Here is a 24,857-nt window from a genome sequence, read left to right on the forward strand (position 1 = left end):
GTGAGGGATGGATATCTCCAGTTGAGAACTACTGTAGGATCTTGGGTTATCTGTAACTTGGTCCTCTAAGGCTTCACAGAATATAAGTGGTGTTGGGTATTCTCATTTGGGACAGATGTGGAAGAGATGAGCTTTAGTGGTTGGGGTACTAGCAGAGAGCAGAGTACCCTATTGGCATTCCCAGTGTTTCCCTCAAAAGGCTGAACTCTTTACACAGAAGCTCTTTGCATGGGCATGGGATAAGGGAGTCAACCAAGGATGCTGTGGCAGCTGCAGAAAGTCATCACCATCCTTTGATCTGAAGGTCAGGTCCGCGTCACCAGATTCTGGTGGCAGCTCCCTCTATGGAACGGAGTTGCTAGCAGACTGTGTGGAGAGGTGCAGAGACACTGGCCATGTCCTTCTGATCTCCTGCCAAGTCGCTCCTCAGGCTTCCTCCCTCCTCCGACACCCAGCGGTCCAGGGAGCCCAGGAATCCATAGAGGCCAGCCAGTCTCCTAGGGCACAGAATGGGGAAGAGAATGAGGGAGAAATGAGAGTAATTATCTCAGAAGGCTGGGGAAATCTTCACTCCTGAACATTAGAGACTAGGGGTTTTTCAACCTCTAATATAGAGATCCCCAATCCCCAGGCCATGAACTGGTACCAGTCCATGGCATGTAAAGAACTGGGCCACACAGCAGGAGGTGAACAGCAGGTAAGTGAGCAAAGCTTCATCTATACTTACCGCCACTCTCCATCGCTCACATCCCCCTAGATGGAACTGTCTAATTGCAGGAAAAGAAGCTCAGGGCTCCCACTGATTCTGCATTATAGTGAGCTGTATGTTTATTTCATCATATATCACAATCTAATAATAATAGAAGTGGAATGCACAATAAATGTATCTGAATCATCCCCAAACCCTGTCCCCCTTACCCCGGTCTGTGGAAAAAATGTCTTCCAGGAAACCGGTCCCTAGTGACAGATTGGGGACCACTGCCCTAATCCTCTAGCCCTCACTGGTTGATGAGGGGACTGAGACAGAGGGACTGAAGCTACTGAGTCAACGTGTAAACCCAATAAGAGGCATACTTGAGACCACAGGGATTCATGTGACACTGGAATTTATATGACCCTAACACTAGAATAGGGCTGGCTAAAAGGGACATCTACGAGGTTATTTGCCCAACTGTGTCGCTAAGACACCAGGAATTGAGTGCAGATTTTTTTCCTCCTGAGCCAAAACATGCCTTCAGACTTTTTCCTAGGGCTCCAGGTGGCCCCTAATAATAATCCATCTTCTTGCTTTATTACTTAACAATACGAGGTGCTCTAAAACCCTTACACGTGAAGCTCAGATTATTCTGATTTTCCTCCTTGAACCATGACTCATTCTCAGAAGGTGTATCCTTGAAGATGTCCAGACTGCTCACCCTGGTGACTTGGTGGAGGGCACTGACAGTTTGGAAGGAGACAGAGCACCATAAAATGAAGCTTCCTGAAGGATAACGATACAAGGCCCTGGTCCCTGATGGGTTTTCTCTTCCTCTGTCCTGCAGGTTGACAGAACAGAGGTGATTCGCACCTGCATCAACCCAGTCTATTCAAAACTGTTCACAGTGGACTTTTACTTCGAGGAGGTGCAGCGCCTGCGGTTTGAGGTCCATGACATCAGCAGCACCCACAACGGGCTGAAGGAGGCCGACTTCCTGGGCGGCATGGAGTGCACGCTTGGCCAGGTGGGTCCCTGACGCCCTTCCTCCCCTTTAGTCTTCTGAGGGCCTTTCTCCTTCCTCTTTTCCCCTCTCCCCTCATTCAGTCCTTGCTTTCTTTCTCCTGTTGATTTTCTTTCCTTTAACGTGTAGCATTGTGTGACATGCACTGCCATGCCCGTTATGTTCAGGGTTACACTTTCAGGTGGATGATGGTGCAGATACGTCAGATGTTACTTATTTTGCAAAGTTAATCATTTTTGTTTCTGAATTCCTTCATTCTGTCATTTATTTAACAACTATTTATGGAGCACCTGCTCTGCTCCAGTTGTATGTTGGCCTTATCCTGATACATCACATTCTTCCATCTCCCAGCTCAACTACGGGAACAATTACACAGGGAGTATCGCTCAGTCACAGCTATCCCAAGCCTCTGGTGCCAAAAGCAGCCCAAGAGAAGGCTGAATAGATACATGGTGAATGATAAATGCTTTACTTAATCCTCACAACAATGTTGGGAAACAAACATTCATTTGTCAGAGAGAAACTAAGACTCAGAAGTAATCAGCTTGCCAGAGACCCTACACTAACAAGGGCAGAGTTACACCCAAGTGGGCCTTACTCCAAGCCCCATGATTTTGCCTTTGTAACACCTTTCCTTTTTCCCTTCTTTCCTGCTGTACCCAGAACTTGAATAAGTGCTGAGGTAGAATCTAAGTAGAAATAGTCCCGGTGCTCAAGACTAACTGGAGAAGGCTCAGTGTGTGCCCTTCAAACAGAACCACTCACGATGTCCTCTAAGCTCTCATGAGGCAACTCATCCTGGGTTCTAAATATGGTTGTGGGCCTGCAGGGAAGGGAGAGCTTTCTGCTGGGGAGAATGACAAAAGGCATTGTGAAACCAAACTTTGAAAAATTATGGTCCAGGAGTTGAAGGAGGAGGAGGGATGTCTTCAGGTAAAAAAGCAATGTAAACAAGGCATAGAGGTCAGAGCAACCATGCAGAGCTAAGGGATGAGAGGACCAGCCACCCTTAATCAAGGTCAGAGCCTGATTTACTGGGAAACTAGTGCAGCTTAAAATTCAGAAACCTTCACTTATGTGGATCCTTCCAAAGTTCTGTATCAGGTTTTTATTTGTAGTGTTGTACTTTTTCCACAAAGAAAGATTCCAAATTAGATAAGCCTCAAGCCTCACAAAATCTGCATTAATCCCATGTAAAGGTAAGGATATTGTTTAGAGATGAGTACGAAAGAGTTTAAGTTGGCTTAAAACAACACTCAGAAAACTAAGATCATGGCATCCAGTCCCATCATTTCATTGCAAATAGATGGGGTAACAATGGAAACAGTGACAGACTTTATTTGGGGGGGCTTCAATATCACTGCAGATGGTGACTGCAGCCATGAGATTAAAAGACACTTGCTCCTTGGAAGAAAAGTTATGACCAACCTAGACAGCATATTCAAAAGCAGAGACATTACTTTGCCAACAAATGTCCATCTAGTCAAAGCTATGGTTTTTGCAGTAGTCATGTATGGATGTGAGAGTTGGACTATGAAGCTACACTCCTCTTCCTGCCTTACTGCTCTGCTCCACTGTGGTGCTTCCTTCACCTCCTTTGACTTTCAGTCTCAGAGTCTGTTTTTCGGGAAATCCAAACAAAGATACTCTGCAACATATGCCAAAACTTCCTGATTCCAGAGACTGTATGCAGTGTTCCCATCTGCTCAGAATGTGCTTCCTTTCCCTGCTCACACTCATGTTCCCTTCCCAATTTCAGTGGAAATGTCACTTCTTTCTGGGAGCCTTCTCTGAGCTCTTGTCTGCTTGATACCATCCTTTCCATGTTTGCTTCCTCTTCTGTGCTTCTCCCTAAGAATGGCTGTGATTCATTTGTGTAATTATTTGTTTTACATCTTTATCCCTGACTAGTTGTGAGCTGTTTGAAGGCAAAGACAGTGTCACTGGCCCCTGGCATGAGGTAGAGGGTCAAGGACAGGTTGGACATAGGAAGATAAGCCTTACAAAAGAAGTAATTTTGAGGATCATTCACACAGACCAAATTGTGAAAGCTTTGGATAAACAAGATCTTTTATTCACATGACTTAGTGGATCTACATTTACTTCTTGGGACAGCATGTAACTTTTATACGTAGGCGGGATGCTCATTGCTAAGTGAGAATCTTAAAATTATTCTTTTCTATCTGAAAAATGCCATTTTAATCACCTTTTTAAGTTTACTTATTGTTTATTTAAGTTTACTTAAGTTTATTTATACATTACAGAATTTCACCTCAAATCCACTATTTATTCATTGCCCACTTATTGTGCATTGTACCTATCAAGAACTATGTGCTCTCAACTCTTTCCAAAGTCATGAGAGATATATACAATGATCATTATATAATACGTGATGGAGAATATCCCCAGAACCCACCTTCTTGTGGACTTATCCTCAGGAGGGAATAAGGTGTCCTGCTGTCTAAGCCCTTTGGGGTAAGTTTTCCCATTACTTCAGTGAAAAGCATCAAGGTTGGTATGGAGAAATGGCCAGATGCCCTAGAGTGGAAGCAACAGAGAATCTGAGGGGTTCATTCACATAATCTTCTTAATCTCTCAAGACAAGAAATATGTAGACCTGCACACTTAAGGTGAATTACCAATAGCCCTTCCTAAGTATACTTTGATGCTTTTGAAAGGGCTTTCAAACTGATCATTTCTCATGGCTTGTTAAAAATTTATGTTTTTTGAAGTATAGTTGAGTTACAATGTTGTGTTAATCTCTGCTGTACAACAAAGTGACTCAGTTGTATATGTATATACATTATATTCTTTTCCATTATGGTTTATCACAGGATGTTTAATATAGTTCCCTGTGATATACAGTAGGACCTTGTTCTTTATCCATCTGATATATGCTAGTTTGCATCTAAGTTGAGAAAACTGAGAATCAGAAAGATTCCATGCCTTGACAGAGCCAAGACCAGAAGTCAAGAGCTGTTGATCTTTTTTTTAAATATAAATTTATTTATTGTAATTGGAGGTTAATTACTTTACAATATTGTATTAGTTTTGCCATACATCAACATGAATCCACCACAGGTATACACATGTTCCCCATCCTGAACCCCCCTCCCACCTCCCTCCCCATACCATCCCTCTGGGACATCTCAGTTTTCAGAGCTCTTTCTTCTGCCATGATTTAGGAAAGGATAATGCAAGGAGGCTGCATGTTGTGAGAAATTTTTTTGACATTGTGGCTTAGGAGGAAAAAAAGACATGAGCAGCAAGTCAGCCATGCTTCCTGACCCATACTACTGCACCCCTCCACCCCACCCCAGTGATTTGCTGCTGAGTAGGTATCCTGTATATTTTTAAACAACCACCCTCTCATAATATCAGCCATGTGATTGGTGCTATTGACCTGGCCCAAACTTTGGGATGCCACTGATTGAAATAAATCAGAATGTCTCAATTTTGTGGCAACAGTGATTGCTTCAGAGAAACTATGTAACTCATCAAACATAATGAGATGTAAATATATATTGGCTAGAGCCTTATAGGAAAGAAAATGTAGGGTTATGAGGTGGAAATGGACCCTGCAAGAGAAAAACGTGGGTGCTATTGGAGAAAAAGAGAGAAACAGTAGTGTTCTCTGCACCCTAGATAGAGTCTTGTCTGAAGCCAGCCTGTCCTCAACATTTCAGTCATTATCTTCTCTTTGCTGTTTGAACCACTATAGGCTAATTCATTTTGCTGCTTACAAAGTGAAGTCTAACATACTGTATTATATTCCACAGAACCCCTTTCCCAGACCATAGTGATCTCTTTAAACTCCAAACTCCTATAACCCAACTTCATTTCATTCATGTAAATCATTCTACTTTGCACTGAGAAGTTCCTTTGTATCAGTTCTTTAAAATAATTTCTCTCTTAATTAGCGCTTATTGTTATGGTTACCTGGTCCATCCCTAGACTACAAGTTTTTAAAGCCAGAGGCCACAGGCCACATTTAGCACTTCTTTGGGTCTAAAGCAACATCATGCTTTATATATCATGTGCTCAAGTCAAATTTTGTGATTAGTTAATTTTGAAAATTTCAGATCAGTATGAACTTATACTTTGACAGGATAAATTTAACTCTTTTATTTATTCATTTTTTTCAGCAAATTTTTAGGAAGGACCCCAGGCGTAGAAAATGCCATGCTAGGTGCTACAGGCACAAAGATGAAAAAGACAGGGGCCCTGCTCCAGAAGAGCTTATAATTAGCTGGAAGATACAGACTAGTAAAGAAATCATCAAAATGCATATTACTGAGTGCTATATAATGAGTTGTGTTTCAAGGGCTGTGAGGGAAAGACTTACCTCTGCCTAAAGGCAATCAAGGAGGTCTCAAGAAAATTGTCTCACTCTGGACCTGAGTCTCAAAATGTGAGTTTGGGATTGACCAGCAGAGAAAAGAAATAAGGACTCTCTGGGCAAAATGACCAATGCACAGCAGCATGAGAATGTCAGAGAACTCTGAGTGACTCAGCTTGGTGGAATGGGCAAGTGAGTTGGGAAAGGGATAAAGGAGGCCAGACAGGAAAGGGTGAGCTGAGCTGACTGCATGTTTTTATGAGCCTTTCATTAAAGTTTGGAGAGCTCGGACTGGATGCACAAAATCCCTGAGGGGCTTTAACAAGGGGAGGGCCAAGACTGCATGTGTGTACTGGAAAGATCATGTTGGCATTCCTGTAAGTGGTGGATGGGAGAGGACTGATGCGGAGGCAGAGAAACAAGTTAGGAGGCTGTTAAAACAATAAGAAGAGTTGGGAAGGAAATTGGTGATGAAAGTTGAGAACAGGAGATGCAGAGGGGAATGTGTCTGAGAGCACAACCAACAAGTTTTCAAATCTGGGTGAGGGATGTGGGGTCTTCGGGCATTTGACAAATGTTACTGGAGGAGCAACTTGCTATCATTGAGCGGAATCAGATTGAGGAATGAGATGAGGAGTAGGATGTGGTGCCAACACTTTAAGCTCAGGATTCCTGTGAAAAGTCCAGAGGAGGTTGCCACTTGGTGGTTTTACCATATGCATCTGATGATGACACAGATTTGGGAGCTAAGTCCCTACAGATGGTTGTTGGTAGCAGAAAATCAAAATCCTTTTCTATACGTAGAGTTCTTTGGATGGTTATTTAGAATGGGGTAAGTAAAATAGACATGTGATTAAAACAAGATTTGGTATTGCTACACTACATAAAGGGGGCTTCCCTCATAGCTCAGTAGGTAAAGAATTTGCCTGCAATGCAGGAGACCTGGGTTAGATTCCTGGGTCAGGAAGATCCCCTGGAGAAGGAAATGGCAACCCACTCCAGTATTCTTTGCTGGTGAATCCCATGGACAGAGGGGCCTGGAAGGCTACAGTCCATGGGGTCACAAGAGTCAGACATGACTTAGCGACTAAACCAGCACCATGTATAGAATAATACAACAGACAAATGCACTTGTCATGAGAGCTCTGTGGAGGGTAGGCAGACTCCTTCAGCCTTCACAGTTTGACTGTTATCCTTTGGTGAGAATGGGAATTTTCTCAATTTTTCCAAATTGTTCTCTCTGATATGATCAAGCAAAAAAAAAAAAAAAATCAACATTTTCCTTTTTTGTAACTTCAGCAGTGAGGAAAATCAACATTTTCCTTGCACTGCTTAGTTGGGTAGGGAATGGTGGACATGGGAGCTGTAGGAACAGTGTGGTGGGGGCCCAAGGTGCTGTTTCATGATGCTGCACCACGGAGCTGAGTGGACTAGTGTCGGATCCTAGCCTAGCCATGCTCAGTGATATGTCCAGAGGCAAACTCCTGCAGCCATTTAAACCTCAGTCTCTTCATTTGCATGGTGGAGATTATAATTGTTCTGACCTCAAGAAATAGTGTGAGGATCAAGTGAGAAAATACATATAAGGTGCTAAGCAGCCTCCCTAGAATTCAGGGTCTGAAACCTGTTATTAAGGAGATACCACTATGGACACGTGTAAGGACCAACATTGTTTCAGGAATAAATGTGGAAGGGAAAAAAAGTGAAAATGTTATGATGGAACCCATGTCCTGGGCAATTAGTAAAAATGAACTTATAATTTTGCCTTAAATTTGTTGCATGATTTATATAGTTAAAGATTCAATGTGTGTAATATTTACTCTTATCAGGCTACATTTAGTTTAAAAAATTGATGTCTCTGAAATAATTGGGGACATATGTTCCTGATCATATCTTCCTCAACTGAAGCCCAGGACAAAAGATAAAATGACTTCCCAAAACCCATCCAGAAAGTCACACATTCAGAGCCTCTAAAGTACCTACTCTGTCTGAATTTGTCACATTTCCATTCTGCCATGTGAATCAGCAGGGCTCGTGGTATTTGGGGAGGGAAAATAGCAGCCCTCAGCATGCTAGAAACTGGCATTGGCCATAACATTGGGTACCAGCAGCGCAAGTGACTTAGCACTGAGTGGTGGTGCCAGATGAAGGTTCATGCCCTCTAAAAGCACTCAAGGCAGAACTGTGTGTTCTCAGCAGATGGATGAAGAGGGCGATTCATAGATGCGGGGTGCTCAGAAAGCTGTGCACGCCTTCTGTGTCAGTGTGGAGACCATCCTTGGGTTGCTGTTGGCTGAAAGAAGACCAGAAATTAAACCCTGCTCCTGCTGCACCCATCAGAGAGCATGCAGGGAGAAACTCAACCCCTCACCATCTCGAACAGCAAGCAAACCTTCTTTTTTATTTAACTTTATTTCTTTATTATTTTATATAAATTTATTTATTCTTAATTGAAATATAATTGCTTTAAACACTGTTGGTTTCTGCCAAACGTCAAGATGAATCAGCCATATGTATACCTATGCCCCCTCCTTCTGAACCTGCCTTCCACTTCACTCCCCATCCCACCTCTCTAGGTTGTTACAGAGCCCTGGTTTGAATTCCCAGAGTCATACAGCAAATTCCCATTGGCTATCTATTTTACATATGGTAATGTATATGTTTCCATGTTACTCATGCCATTATCCCACCCACTCTTTCCTCCTCCCAACCCTTGTCCATATGTCTGTTCTCCATTTCTACCACACAAATAGGTTCATCAATACCATCTTTCTAGATTCTATACATATGCATTAACATACAATATTTGTTTTTCTCCTTCTGACTTACTTCACTCTGTATAAGAGGCTTTAGGTTCATCCACCTCATTAGAACTGGCCCAAATATGTTCTGTTTTATGGCTGAGAAATATTCCACTTTATATATATATATGTGTGTGAATTATATATATACCACAGCTTCTTTATCCATTCATCTGCTGATGGACATCTAGGTTACTTCCAGGTTCTACCATTGTAAATTGTGCTGCAGTGAATATCGGGGTACATGTGTCTTTTACAATTTTGGTTTTCTGAGGGTATAAGCCTAGTAGCGAGATTACTGGGTCATATGCTGGTTTTATTCCTAGTTTTTAAAGGAATCTCCATCTGTCTGTCATAGTGGCTGTATCAGTTTGTATTCCCACCAACAGTACAAGAGGGTTCCCTTTTCTCCACACCCTCTCCAGCATTTAATATTTGTAGACTTTTGATGATGGCCATTCTAACTGGTGTGAGGTGATATCTCAGTGTAGGTTTGATTTGCATTTCTGTAATAGTGAGCAAAGTTGAGCATCTTTTCATCTGTTTGTTAGCCATCTGTATGTCTTCCTTGAAGAAATGTCTGCTTAGGTCTTTTGCCTGCTTTTTGATTGATTGATTGATTGATTGTTTGTTTCTCTGGTATTGAGTTGTATGAGCTGCTTGTATATTTTGGAAAGTAATCCTTTGTCAGTTGTTTCATTTTCTATCATTTTCTCACATTCTAAGGGCTGTCTTTTTACCTTGTTAACAGTTTATTTTGCTGTGAAAAAGCTTTTAAGTTTAATTAGGTCCTGCTTGTTTATTTTTGTTTTTATTTCCATTGCTCTAGGAGGTGGGTCATAAAGGGTCTTGCTGTGATTTATGTCATAGTGTTCTGCCTATGTTTTCCTCTAAGAGTTTTATAGTTTCTGGTCTTATATTTAGGTCTTTAATCCATTTTGAGTTTATCGTTGTATATGGTATTAGGAAGTGTTCTAATTTAATTATTTTACATGTAGCTGTCCAGTTTTCCCACCAGCACATATTGAGGAGACTATATATCATTGCCCCACTGTATATTCTTGCCTCCTTTGTCAAAAGGTACCCATAGGTGTATGGGTTTATCTCTGGGCTTTCTATCTTATTCCACTGGTCTATGTTTCTGTTTTTGTGCCATTAACTTACTGTCTTGATGACTGTATATTTGTAGTATAGTCTGAAGTCAGGAAGGTTGATTCCTCCAGCTCCATTCTTCTTTCTCAAGATTGCTTTGGCTCTTTGGAGTCTTATATGCTTCCTTATGAAATGTGAGATTTTTTGTTCTAGTTCTGTGGGAAATGTCATTGGTAATTTGATAGGGATCACTCTGATTCTGTAGATTGTATTAGGTAGTATAGTCATTTTTACAACATTGATTCTTCCAACCCAGGAACATGGAGTATCTGTCCATTTGGTTATGTTGTCTTTGATTTTTTTCATCAGTGTTTTATAATTCTCTCTATACATCTCTTTTGTCTCCTTAGGCAGGTTTATTCCTAGGTATTTTATTCTTTTTGTTGCAATGGTAAATGGGATTGATTCCTTAGTTTCTCTTTCTGATTTTTCATTGTTAGTGCATAGGAGTGCAAGTGATTTCTCTGTATTGATTTTGTATCCTCAACTGTGCTGAATTTACTGATTAGGTCTAGTAATTTTCTGATAATATCTTTAGGGCTTTTTATTATATTATCATGTATCTGCAAACAGTGAGAGTTTTACTTCTTCATTTCCAAACTGATTTCCTCTTATTTCTTTTTCTTCTTTAACTGCTGTGGCTAGGACTTCCAAAACTGTGTTGAGTAATAGTGGTGAGAGTGGATGCACTTTTCTTGTTTTGATGTTACAGGGAATGCCTTCAGTTTTTCAACATTGAGAATGATGTTTGACGAGGTTTTATCATATATGACTTGTATTAGTTAAGGTAGGTTCCCTCTGTGCCCATTTTTTAATGAGTTTTTATCATAAATGGGTACTGAATTTTGTCAAATGCTTTTTCTGCATCTATTGAAATGATCATATGGTTTTTATGTTCCAACTCATTAATATGGTGTATCACATTGATTGATTTGTGTATATTGAAGAACCGTTGAATCCCTGGGATAAACTCACCTTGATCATGGTGTATGATCTTTTTAATTTGTTGTTGAATTCTGTTTGCTAGAATTTTGTTGAGGATTTTTGCATCTATATTCATCAATGATCTTGGCCTGTAATTTTCTTTTTTGTGTGTTGTCTCTCTCTGGTTTTGGTATCAGGGTGATGGTGGCCTCACAGAATGAGTTTAGCAGTGCTTCTTCCTCTGAAAAATTTTGCAATAATTTTAGAAGAGTAGAAATTAGCTTTCCTCTAAATGTAAGGCAGAACTCACCTTTGAAGCCACCTGGCCCTGGACTTTTGTTTTCTGGGAATTTTTTTTTTTTTTAATCACAGTTTCAATTTCAGTGCTTGCAGTTGGCTTGTTCATAATTTCTCTTTCTTCCTGGTCAGTCTTGGAAGCTTGAACTTTTCTAAGAATCTTACCTATTTCTTGCAGGTTGTCCATTTTATTGGCATGTCAGTTCAGTTCAGTTGCTCAGCCATGTCTGACTCTTTGCGACCCCATGAATCGCAGCACGCCAGGCCTCCCTGTTCATCACCATCTGCCGGAGTTCACTCAGACTCACATCCATTGAGTCCGTGATGCCATCCAGCCATCTCATCCTCTGTCGTCCCCTTCTTCTCCTGCCCCCAATCCCTCCCAGCATCAGAGTCTTTTCCAATGAGTCAACTCTTCACATGAGGTGGCCAAAGTACTGGAGTTTCAGCTTTAGCATCATTCCTTCCAAAGAACACCCAGGGCTGATCTCCTTCAGAATGGACTAGTTGGATCTCCTTGCAGTCCAAGGGACTCTCAAGAGTCTTCTCCAACACCACAGTTCAAAAGCATCAATTCTTCAGCGCTCAGCCTTCTTCACAGTCCAACTCTCACATCCATACATGACCACAGGAAAAACCATAGCCTTGACTAGACGGACCTTACTCGGCAAAGTAATGTCTCTGCTTTTGAATATACTATCTAGGTTGGTCATAACTTTTCTTCCAAGGAGTAAGCGTCTTTTAATTTCATGGCTGCAATCACCATCTGCAGTGATTTTGGAGCCCCCCAAAAATAAAATCTGACACTGTTTCCACTGTTCCCCCATCTATTTCCCATGAAGTGATGGGACCGGATGCCATAATCTTCGTTTTCTGAATGTTGAGCTTTAAGCCAACTTTTTCACTCTCCTCTTTCACTTTCATCAAGAGGCTTTTTAGTTCTTCTTCACTTTCTGCCATGAGGATGGTGTCATCTGCATATCTGAGGTTATTGATATTTCTCCTGGCAATCTTGATTCCAGCTTGTGTTTCTTCCAGTCCAGCATTTCTCATGATGTACTCTGCATATACATTAAATAAGCAGGGTGACAATATACAGCCTTGACGGACTCCTTTTCCTATTTGGAACCAGTCTGTTGTTCCATGTCCAGTTCTAACTGTTGCTTCCTGACCTGCGTACAGATTTCTCAAGAGGCAGGTTAGGTGGTCTGGTATTCCCATCTCTTTCAGAATTTTCCACAGTTGATTGTGATCCACACAGTCAAAGCCTTTGGCATAGTCAATAAAGCAGAAATAGGTGTTTTTCTGGAACTCTGTTGTAGTTGTTTGTAATAGTCTCTTATGAGCCTTTGTCTGTTGTAACCTCTCCCTTTTTGTTTATAATTTTGTTGATTTGATTCTTCTCCCCTTTTTCTTGATGAGTCTTGCTAATGGTTTGTCAATTTTGTTTATCTTCTGAAAGAACCAGCTTTTAGTTTTATTAATCTTTACTATTGTTTTATTCATTTCTTTTTCATTTATTTCTGCTCTGACCTTTATGATTTTTTTTTCTTCTGTTAACTTTAGGGGGTTCTTCTTCTTTCTCTTGTTTTAGGTATAAAGTTAGTTTGTATGTTTGATGTTTTTCTTGTTTCTTGCGGTAGGGTTGTATTGCTATAAACTTCCCTCTTAGAACTGCTTTTGCTGCATCCCATAAGTTTTGAGTTGTCATGTTTTTATTGTCATTTGTTTCTAGGAATTTTTTTGTTTCCCTTTTGACTTCTTTAGTAACCTGTTTGTTATTTAGAAATATATAGTTTAATCTCCGTGTGTTGTGTTTTTCACAGTTTTTTCCCTTGTAATTTATATCTAGTGTCATAGCATTGTGGTTAGAAAAGATGCTTCATATGATTTTAATTTTCTTAGATTTACCGACGTTTGATTTGTGATATGGTCTATCCTGGAGAATGTTCCATGTGCACTTGAGAAGAAAGCATATTCTTCTGCATTTGGATGGAATGTCCTGAAGATATCAGTTCGATCCTTTTGATCTAATGTGTCATTTAAGACTAGTTTTTCCTTGTTAATTTTCTGCTTTGGTGATTTGTCCATTGGTGTAAGTGTGATCTTTAAGTCCACTACCATTATTGCGTTACTGTCAGTTTCTCCTTTTATGTCTGTTAGTGTTTATCTTATGCATTGATGTGCTGCTGTGTTGGGTGCATAGATAATTACAATTGTTATATCTTCCTCTTGGATTGATTCCTTGACTATTATGTAGTGTCCTTCCTTATCTCTTGTAATATTCTTTATTTTAAGGTCTATTTTGTCTGATATGAGGATGGTTATTCTGACTTCCTTTTGATTTCCATTTGCATGAAATGTCTTCTTCCATCCTCTCACTTTCAGTCTGTATGTGTCTCTAGGTCTGAAGTGGGTCTCATATGCTGCTGCTGCTGCTGCTAAGTCGCTTCAGTCGTGTCCGACTCTGTGTGACCCCAGAGACGGCAGCCCACCAGGCTCCCCCGTCCCTGGGATTCTCCAGGCAAGAACACTGGAGTGGGTTGCCATTTCCTTCTCTAATGCATGAAAGTGAAAAGTGAAAGTGAAGCCACTCAGTCTTGTCCGACTCCTAGCGACCCCATGGACTGCAGTGGGTCTCATATAGATAGCATATGTATGGGTCTTATGTTTGTATCCATTCAGGCAGTCTGTGTCTTTTGTTTGGAGCATTTAAACCATTTACATTTAAAGTAGTTATTGATATTTATATTCCTATTGCCATTTTCTTAGTTGTTTAGGGTTTGTTTTTGTAGGTATTTTCCTTCTCTTGTGTTTCCTGTCCGTTTAAGTCTCTTTAACATCTGTTGTAAAGCAGTTTGAAAGTGAAAGTGAAATCGCTCAGTTGTGTCCAACTCTTTGCGACCCCATGGACTGTAGCCTACCATTCTCCTCTGTCCATGGGATTTTCCAGGCAAGAGTACTGGAGTGAGTTGCCATTTCCTTCTCCAGATCTTCCCGACCCAGGGATCGAACCCAGGTCTGCAGTATTGTAGGCAGATGCTTTACCATCTGCACCACCGGGGGAAGTTTGGTGATACTAAATTCCCCTTTGTTTGCCTATAAAGTTTTTGATTTCTCCATCAATTTTGAATGAGGTCCTTGCTGGGTAATCTTGGTTGTAGATTTTTCCCTTTCAGTATTTTAAGTATATTCTGTCATTCCCTTCTGGCTTGCAGAATTTCTGCTGAAAGATCCTCTGTTAATTATATGGGGTTTCCTTTGTATGTTACTTGTTGCTTTTCCCTTGCTGCTTTTAATATTCTTTCTTTGTGTTTAATCTTTGTTAGTTTGATTAGTATGTATCTTGGCATGTTTCTACTTGGGTTTATCGTGTATGGGATTCTCTGCACTTCTTGGACTTGATTAAGTATTTCCTTTGCGTGTTGGGAAAATTTTCAGCTATAATCTCTTCAGAACTTTTCTCAGACCCTTTTTCTCTTCTTCTTTTGGGACCCGTGTAATTTGAATGTTGGTACATTTAATATTGTCCCAGAGGTCTCTGAGGCCTATCCTCAGTTCTTTTCATTCTTTTTCCTTTATTCTGCTCTTAAGCAGTTATTTCCACCATTCTGTCATCCGGCCCATTTATGGATTCTTCTGCCTCATATATTCTGCTATTGATTCCTTCTAGAGTATTTTTAATTTCAGTAATTGTGTTGTTCATCTCTGTTTATTTCTTCTGAGTCCTTGTTAAATGTGTTAATTGATTCTTGCATTTTCTGCATTCTATTTTTGAGGTTTTGGATCATCTTTGCTGTCACTATTCTTAATTCTTTTTCAGGTAGTTTGCCTATTTCCTCTTTGTTTATTTGGTCTTGTGTGTTTCTAGCTTGTCCCTTCATTTGCACAATATTTATCTGCCTTTTCTTTTTTTTTTATCTTATTGTGTTTGACGTCTCCTTTTCCCAGGCTCCAAGGTCGAATTCCTTCTCCCTTTTGGTTTCTGCTCTCGGTGGGTAAGTTTGGCTCAGTGGTTTGTGTAGGCTATGCTGGGTGTGACTTGTGCTTGTGTTCCGGTGGGAGGAGGTGTTGGGTATTTTCTCCCCCTCTGATGAGCAGAGCTCTGTGAGGTGGTAACCCTGCCTGCTGATGATTGGTTTGTGTTTTATTCTTGTTTGTTGTTTAGGTGAGGCATCCTGCATTGGGCAGTTGGGTGGTCCCAGTCTTGCATATAGGTGGAGGCCTTTTTGGGAGTTCTCTCTTATTAAAACTCCCTATGTTTAGAAATTCTCTGTCAGCCTAGGGTTTTGCATCAGAACTCCTACTTCAAAGGCTCAGGACCTGATCTCTGGCTGGGGAACTGAGATCCCACAAGAGATTTGTTATGGCATTAAAGGGGATTAAAACACACAGAGAAAAACAAAAAACAAAACAAGAAACAAACAATGAACCCTAGATACATGGTAAGTGCAAAATCAAGCAAATAATAACAGAATATAAAAATAAAGTGTGCCAAAACCAATACAGTATTGTAAAGTAAAATAAAAAATAAATAAATAAAATTAAAATTATAGTAATGGAATATACACATACACATATACACACATAAACAAAACCAAAACAGCCCAAAAGAAGAAAGTACAAGAGATTGACCCAGCAAGCAAAGGAAACTAAAAATGATATCAACCAGTTAAAAACAAAACTAACTAAAACACACAGGAAAGCAAAACCAAAGCAAGATACCAACTGGAGGATAAAGCAGCAAAAACAAAACAAGCCAACAAGCATGATCAGGGAAGGGAAGAAAAGAAAGAATAGAAAATTAAGATTAAACAGAGGTAGATAAAAAAAAAGGTTTATATATATCAAAGAATAACTGCAGCAGTAAAGAGCAATAAGAAAAGCAAACAAAAGAATAAATATTTAAAAATACAATTAAAAAAATTTTTTAAGAAAAAAACCCCACAGAACCACAAAAAGCCAATGTAGAGGCAGAAGCAAATAAAGGAAATAAAAATTGTAATTAAAAAAAATTATCAAAAGCTTAAATAGATTTAATAGTACTAATAAGATCAACAACTACAGCAACAGAGAGGGAAAAAAAGAAAGAAAAAGAAAAAAATCCAGAAGCAGCTACAGAACAAGTCAAAACATAAGAATAATAATAAAATGTTTTTCTTGTATCTCAGCTGTCAGAGTCCTTTCCCTTGCTGTGAGCCACATTCTACCTCGCCTCCCTAGGATGCCATCCAATACTCCACTGGTCTCAGACCTGCTGTGGGGGCAGCTCAGACTCTAATCTGATCTTATTTCTGCATGTTCTCGCCTCCAATGTCCACAGCTGCCAGAGCTACTGAGTTTTCTTTTGTGGGAACTCTCATTGTCCTTTTACATATTCCATAGACACTCTGCCTAGTTGATCATGTGGATTTAATCTGCAGCTTATATAGCTGGTAGGAAGGTTTTGGGTCCTTTTCCTTAGCCACACTGCCGCTGGGTTTCATTGCGTTTTTATCTCCACCTTTGTATATGAGTCATCCACGGGGGTTTGCTCCTGAGGTTGCCCAGGAGGACTTGGGCCTGCCCCATTGAGGACAGGTGTGGAAGTGGCACAGCTGCTTGGATCACAGGAGCCCTGAGAGCACTAGGTATGCAGAGGAGCTGGCAGCTAGGGCTGCAGGAAATATGGTGCTCTACGGTTTTTTCCTAGTCTCTGGCAGCTGTGTCTCAGTGGGAATCCACTGTGAAGGTGGTGTGATTGCTTGGATCACAGGGACCCTGGCAATGCCTGGTACACAGGGGTGAGGGCCTCTGTTACCACAGAAGATATAGTGCTATTAGGGTTTTTTTCTGGCCTCTGACAGCTCTACCCTAGTGAGGATTGAGTGTGGAGGTGGCACAACTGCTTGGTTCATGGGGACCCTCGTGGTGCCAAGTGTCCAGAGACACTGACTACCTCAGCCATAGGAGCTATGGCCGTATAGAGTCTTTTTATAGCCTCTGCTAGCTGGCAATCAGAGGGCCTCTTTGGCTGGTCCTTCTGTTGCTAGGCACATCAGGCATTTAAATGTCTACCCTGGCTGGGATCCTTCTCTATTGCTTGGTGCTTCAGGCACTTAAATAGCCACCTGACTGGTGGCAGTTTAGTCACTAAGTTGTGGCCAACCCTTGCAATCCAGTGGGCTGTAGCCTGTCAGGCTGCTCTGTCCATGCCATTCTCCAGGCAAGAATACTGGAGTGGGTTGCCATTTCCTTCTCCAGGGAATCTTCTCGACCCAGGAATCCAACCTGGTTCTCCTGTACTGTAGGCAGATTCTTTAGCAACTGAGCTGTGAGGGAAGCCCCAAAATGAAGCTGTTAGTCATTCAGTTGTGTTTGACTCTTTGTGACCCCGTGGACCCTAGGCTCCTCTGTCCATGGAATTCTTCAGGCAAGAATACTGGAGTGGGTAGCCATTCCCTTCTCCAGGGGATCTTCCCAAACCAGGGATTGAACCCAGGTCTCCTGTGGTCCTCCACTACTGCTCCACGAGTTAGGCATAAAGGACCTCCCTCTGTGGGGTCCTCTTTATTGTTCAGCTGCCAGTGCTGGTGTGGCTATAGCGATGGCTCCCCCTCTGCACATGACTCAATAGTATGGCTTTGCCTCCACGGCTGCCTGATTTTCCTCCACAGGCATTTCCCACCACAGTCTCTTCCCTCACATCCCCTCATGCCATCTCCTGGCAGTCAACAGCAGACCTTGCCCTGGGATTGCTCTTCAATCCCTACACTCCAGGTCCCAGGAACTGTACTTTTTAAGGGACTTGTGTCCCTGTCCAGGGTATGTAGGGCTGTGGCAAGGATTGTCTGTGTGATTCTCATTCCATTCAAACTGTCACAGATCAGCAGCTTCACTCTCCAACAGCCTCAAATGCTTCTCCTCTGTCCCAAACAGTTGCCCTGGTTTGGGGACTGACCCTTACTTCAGTTCCCCCATCCCACTCCCGCCCCAGGTGCAGATCCTGTCCTGCTCACCCTCCTCTTCTTTTTTCCCTTCCTCCCTTTATTCTACCGAGTTTTTGCATCAGTCTATATATTCTTTTCCAGTGCTCAGGTATTCCTGCCCACCCTCAACTGATGTTCTTCAAGATCTTCAGTGTCTAAAAGTATATTCCTGATACATCCTTGCAGAGAGATGTACTCCATGTCTACCTACCCCTCTGCCATCTTGTTCTCAATTATCCAAGCTGACCTTTAATGTGATGCCTTCATTTTCTGTCACGGCTTATAAACTCATTCATTCATCCTCATATTTCTCCACTCTGTCATGCACCTATACAGTGGACAGCGAGTCAGAAATAATAAAAATAATAAACATAGCAGCCAACTTTCTCTGTGTTGGTTTAGTCGCTAAGTGGTGTCTGACTCTTGTGACCACATGAATTGTAGCCTGCAAGGCTCCCCTGTCGAGGGGATTCTCCAAGCAAGAATACTGGAGTGGATTGCCATGCCCTTCTCCAGGGGATCTTCCTGACCCAGGACCCAGGGATCGAGCAGGTGTCTCTTATGATTCTTGCATTGGCGGTTAGGTTCTTTACCACAAACACCACCTAGGAAGCATTTTTATTTACCAGCCACTGGCCTTGGTACTCACTAGACTTCAACTCATTGATCAGCATCCCTGCAAGGTAGACACTACCATTATCTCTACTTCCATTTGAGGAAGCTGATACAGTAAAGCTTGGTGGGTTCTTCAAAGTCATGTAGCTGCTGAGGGGTCTAGCTAGAATCTGAATACAGATCTCGTTGGGCTGCTAAGGCCCTCAGGATCTTTTCAGTTTACACTAATAACTTATCACTAACTACTATAAATTATGATGTAGTGGCCATTAATGCAAATCCATATTGGAGTTTACCTTGCTGCTGTTTTTTTTTTTCTTAAGTTTATCTTGTACAAAATTGATAGAGGCAATATAAGAATCCTCTTGGGGTTAAAAATAACATTGGTTATCTCTCCTCAAGATTTGCACACTGAATTCACTTTAGATATAACATGGTTTCTTAAATTTTGCATAATGTGCTATGCATATAATTTAACTAAGTAGTGTGACAGTATATAGCCTTGACATACCCCTTTCCCAATATGGTACCAGTCCATCATTCCATATCTAGTTCTAACAGTTGCTCCTTGACCTGCATACAGATTTCTCAGGAGGCAGGTCAGGTAGTCTGGTATTCCCATCTCTTGAAGAACTGTCCACAGTTTGATGTGATCCACACAGTCAAAGGCTTTGGCATAGTCAATAAAGCAGAAGTAGATGTTTTTCTGGAACTCTCTTGCTTTTTCGATGATCCAGTGGACTTTGGCATTTTGACCTCTGGTTCCTGGAAGTTCTTGGGTCACATACTGTTGAAGCTTGGCTTGGAGAATTTTTGAACATTATTTTCTTAGCATGTGAGATGAGTGCAATTGTGCAGTAGTTTGAACATTATTTGGCATTGCCTTTCTTTGGGATTGGAATGAAAACTGACATTTTCCAGTCCTGTGGCCACTGCTAAAATTTCCAAATTTGCTGGCATATTCAGTGCAGCGCTTTAACAGTTGAAGCACAAGCTGGAACCAAGATTGCCAGGAGAAATATCAATAACCTTAGAAATGCAGATGACACCACCTTTATGGCAGAAAGTGAAGAGGAACTGAATAGCCTCTTGATGAAAGTGAAAGAGGAGAGTAAAGAAGCTGGCTTAAAACTCAACATTCAGAAAACTAAGATCATGGCATCTGGTCCCATCACTTAATGACAAATAGATGGGGAAGCAATGGAGAAACAGTGGCAGACTTTATTTTCTTGGGCTCCAAAATCACTACAGATGGTGACTGCAGCCATGAAATTAAAAGACACTTGCTTCTTGGAAGAAAAGTTATGACCAACCTAGACAGCATATTAAAAAGCAGAGACATTAGTTTGCCGACATAGGTCCATCTAGTCAAAGCTATGGTTTTTCCAGTAGTCATGTATGGATGTGAGAGTTGGACTGTGAAGAAAGCTGAGTGCCAAAGAATTGATGCTTTTGAACTGTGGTGTTGAAGAAGACTCTTGAGCATCCCTTGGACTGCAAGGAGATCCAACCAGTCCATCCTAAATGAAACCAATCCTGACTATTCATTGGAAGGACTGATACTGAAACTCGAATACTTTGGCCACCTGATGTGAAGAACTGACCCCTTGGAAAACACCCTGATGCTGGGAAATATTGAAGGCAGGGGGAGAAGAGTTGACAGAGAATGAGATGGTTGGATGGCATCACCAACTCGATGGACATGAGTTTGAGTTTGGTGATGGACAGGGAAGCCTGGTGTGCTGCAGTCCATGGGGTTGCAAAGAGTCGGACACGACTGAACTGACTGACTTCTTAGTACATTAACCTCACAAAATAATAACCTTCAGCACCCAGAGATGGTCCTTTCTGGTCTTTTCACCCTCAACAATGTTATATAAGCCCATTATCCAACTTCAGTGCTTGCCCTGAATTTCATCATCACTTTTTTTGCAGGCATTTTCTCTCCTCCATGGCTAGGAGGACAGTTACACTGTGTGGAGTCCTCTCATTGTCCTGTGATGGTTCTTTTGTGTATTTCTCCTCTAAATGTCAGAGAATATATGTTAACACCAAGAACTTCCTGTCATCATAAGTGGGCAGGAAATCTTTAAGCCCTCAAAGGAGTCTGAGACTCCCTGGGGACTCCGACTCTTATTCATGAGAGAAGAGTCATGTACCATCTTCCCACAAAGCAGGGATTCACCAACTTGAACTTATCAAAGTCACCTTGAGACCTATTAAAACATGGAGTATGGGACCCACTCTCAGAGTTTCTGATTCAGAAGCTTTAGTGAGAATACAAGTGACTTGCCTTTCTGAGTTCCCAGGTGATGGAGATGCTGCTGGTCACACTTTGAGAATCACTGCCCCAGAGTCTTGGGAGAGGAATGCTAACCTGAAGGAATGCTAATCTTGGACAGTACATCTTTTAATAACAAAAGAACTAATGTTTGGGAGCAATTATCTAGAGAAATTAAGGAGAATAAAGAAAACATCCGAAGAGCAGGGAAAAAATTACTTCATAAAGTGTACAGTCACCCAGAGAAGCATACATTTGGCTTTGGGTTTATATTCTCAGTGAGGATCTTGATTTCCAAGGTTTGTTTCTCCCAACCACTCAATGTAGTTGAATGAACTATTGGTGCATCTCCCGACACAAGTGAATGTTAGGATTAGATAAGCCACAGTGACTCCTGAAAGGACTGCAGACCACAAGCTGTCAGTGATCTGCATGCATTTGGTTTCAGGCTGGGATGAGCTTAATCAGTGGGCACTGTGGAGGTTTGATGGTGCAGAGGGTGCTATGCAAACTCAATGTAAAGTCCAAGGTGAGATTCCCAAGGTTGATTTTTTTGCTACATAACATGCAGTATCCTCATGACATAAAACTGATGGCCCAGGGAAGTCAAATTTACACTTTAAGATAGGCAACTCATTTTCCTTCTGCTGCTTACATGGAAAGCTTTCTCTAATTTTGTAGAATTACTGCAAGCAGAAGCCACATGAGTGATGATGTCATCAATAAATGTCACTATCTTGGCTCCCATGGACCAGCTGAGGAATCCTGGGAAGCAGTGCTGCTTCCATGCTGACTGTGGGATTCACATAGGTCAATTGTGAGTGAGCACACCTCAGCTCTCCAAGAAGAAGAAAACTAATTCTTGCCTTCTTCTTTGCTATCTTTGTCCAGCAAGTAGTCTTCTTACCTTTGGCTACTAGGGAAACACTTCTGCTTCCTCTAGAGTCTCCTTTTGTACCTTTAAATCTCCTCTATGGTCTCCTAGACTAGCATCATAAGCCCAGGCCTGGATCTGCCACCAAGCCCCTGTGGGATCTTGGCGATGTAGTGACCTTATCGGTTGTTGTTGTTCAGTTGCTCAGTCATGTCCAACTCTTTGCCATCCCGTGGACTGCAGCATGCCAGGCTTCCCTGTCCTTCACTATCTCCCAGAGTTTGCTCAAACTCATATCCATTGAACTGACGGTGCCATCCAACCATCTCATTCTCTGTCGTTCCATTCTCTTCCTGCCTTCAGAGTCTTTTCCAATGAGTCAGTTCTTCACATCAGGTGGCCAAAGTATTGGTGCTTCAGCTTCAGCATCAGTCCTTCCAATGAATATTCAGGACTGGTTTCCTTTAGGATTCACTGGTTTGATCTCCTTGCTGTCCAAGGGACTTTCATGAGTCTTCTCCAGCACCACAGTTCCAAAGCATCAGTTCCTCAGTGGTCAGTGTTCTTTATGGTCCAACCCTCACATCCATACATGACTACTGGAAAATCCATAGCTTTGACTAGACCTCATCTGTAGAGGGAAGGTTTTGTATTGATTAATCTTCAAGTTCCTTCCAGTTCTCCTAGTCAATGATTCTCACTCATCTCTTATCTTCCCCTTGTTTCTGAAAGTAAAGCATCCCTCCCTGCATCCTCATCCCTTTGCAGGGTGCTCTCTGCTCACCTTCCCTCAGATCCCCACCTTACTGCTTCTCCTCTCATCCAGGATTGACCCTGCCAATCATAAATGTCATTCAGCCACATATTGTCTCTCCTGCCTGAGTGCCCCCCCAGGAAAGCAGCTCCTCATGTCTACTTAATTTCAAAGATAACTTTTAAAAGATATATTTAGTGACACTTAAACTGAGTCTGTGTATACAGGCCCTTTCCCACATACATTCACAGGAATATGGTACCTCTCCTATCTTCATATAAGTACAAGAGAGGAGGGCAAGTGACCTGAAACTGAGTGAGAATTGCAAGAACTGACATATTACTGCTGAAAAGCAGCTCTAGGTGTTAGACCTGGTCTCAACACGTTAAAATAGGCCAGTGCAGGCACTCAACCTTCAGCCTACTTGGTCAGGGTGCCCTGGGCCTGTTTACCCAGATGGGGAGCCACAAGTATCAGCTGGGTTTGAAGGCAGCTACTGGGACCAGACCTACCACTTCTGCTTATTGCCAGCTAGTCTTCATTCCAGTCATTCTTCCACCCAACACAGAACTACTGATTGTAAAAACCCACCCTGAACCCATCTTTTCGGTATTCACACAGGCTGTCTTCACTATGTGGTCCTGTCCTATATTCTCAGCAAAGTCTGGTTGCACCTTCTCAATTATCAACATTCTGAGCACCTTAAACAAAAGTGTAAAATAACCAGAAAATCAGTCCACCAAATAATATAGTAGCCACCAAATTAATTCTCTACCAAGTATTTTTATTTAGCAAAAATAATTTTTGAAATATATTTGTGTTTTATTGACATTATTTTAAAACTTGAGAAGATTACTGCATTTTTTTTTAGCTTGGCTGCTTATGAAATTTAGTTACCAGTTACTATAAACTCCTCTGAACATCAAATATAAGCATCAGAAGACTAACTCTTCTTGGTCTTGTCTCTCAAATGTGTGTATGGGACGGGGGGCAGGGATGTTACTAGCTCTTAAAGTCCTAATTTCTTCATAGGCCAAAGGACTAGGACTTGTCATTTTTTAATGACAAGCATGAAAATGTGAAGTGTAGGGTTATGAGTGATTTTTAGTGTCACCTTCATAATTTTTTATATTTTCTAAAAAGAATATGTATCACCTCTATAATCAGGAAAAAATTACAATGAATATTAGTAAAAACATAGTAATTTTTTTTAAAGCCAAGCCTGCATGATGCCTTGGAAATTTGTATTCACACAGAAAAATATGACAACTAGTATTGTATAAATTTCAAATTTTGAAGAATTTAAAATGTGTAAAGATGCTTAATCTAGGGAATTGATCAGAAATGCTTTTGAGTAAGATATCTGCTTTATGTTTATGTATGTATTTTTGAAGTATGGTTGATTTACGATGTTGTGTTAACTTTAGGTATATACCACAGGGACTGAAATATCTATAGATATATATAGATAGATACATATTCTTTTTCAGATTCTGTTCCCTTATAAGTTATTACAAAATATCACTCATAGTTCCCAATGCTATTTGTAGATCCTTGTTGGTTATCTATTTTGTGTATGTTGTTTGGTTGCAAAGTCATGTCGAACTCTTGCAACACCGCAGATTGTAGCCTGCCAGGCTCTTCTGTCCATAGGGTTTCCCAGGCAAGGATACTAGAGTGGGTTACCATTTCCTTCTCTGGGGTGTTCCAGGGGATCTTCCCAACCCACAGATTAAACCTTCATCTCCTGCATTGGAGGGGTATTCTTTACCGCTGAGCCACCAAGAAAACCCTATTTTATATATAGTAGTATGTATGTGTTGATCTCAACATCCTAATTTATTTCCCCCACCATAAATTTGTTTTCTAACTCTGTGAGTCTGTTTTATAAATAACTTTATTTGTATCATTTTTTTTTTATTCTGCATGTAAGTGATATAATGTGGTACTTGTCTTTCTCTTCTGGCTTACTTTAATTAGTATGGTAATCTCTCAGTCCATCCATGTTCCATTTGTATGTATTTTATATTATACATACATACATACATATATATATATGTATATATATATATATAACATCTTCTTTATCTATTTCTCTGCTGATGGACATTTAGGATGCTTCCATGTCGTAGAT

At 41.1% G+C, this 24,857-nt stretch overlaps 1 protein-coding gene across 1 annotated transcript in view; it reads left to right on the forward strand.

Moving 5' to 3' along the window:
- The window catches only part of CPNE4 (copine 4), a 624,067-nt gene that overhangs the window by 379,454 nt on the left and 219,756 nt on the right, over positions 1-24,857 (forward strand). The window contains exon 3 of the mRNA XM_069565947.1: positions 1,542-1,721. Coding sequence (XP_069422048.1) covers positions 1,542-1,721 — 180 coding nt within the window. The remainder of the gene's footprint in view (positions 1-1,541; positions 1,722-24,857) is intronic.

Source organism: Ovis canadensis, chromosome 1, assembly GCF_042477335.2.
Source record: "Ovis canadensis isolate MfBH-ARS-UI-01 breed Bighorn chromosome 1, ARS-UI_OviCan_v2, whole genome shotgun sequence".
In the NCBI taxonomy this organism is placed as follows: domain Eukaryota; kingdom Metazoa; phylum Chordata; class Mammalia; order Artiodactyla; family Bovidae; genus Ovis; species Ovis canadensis.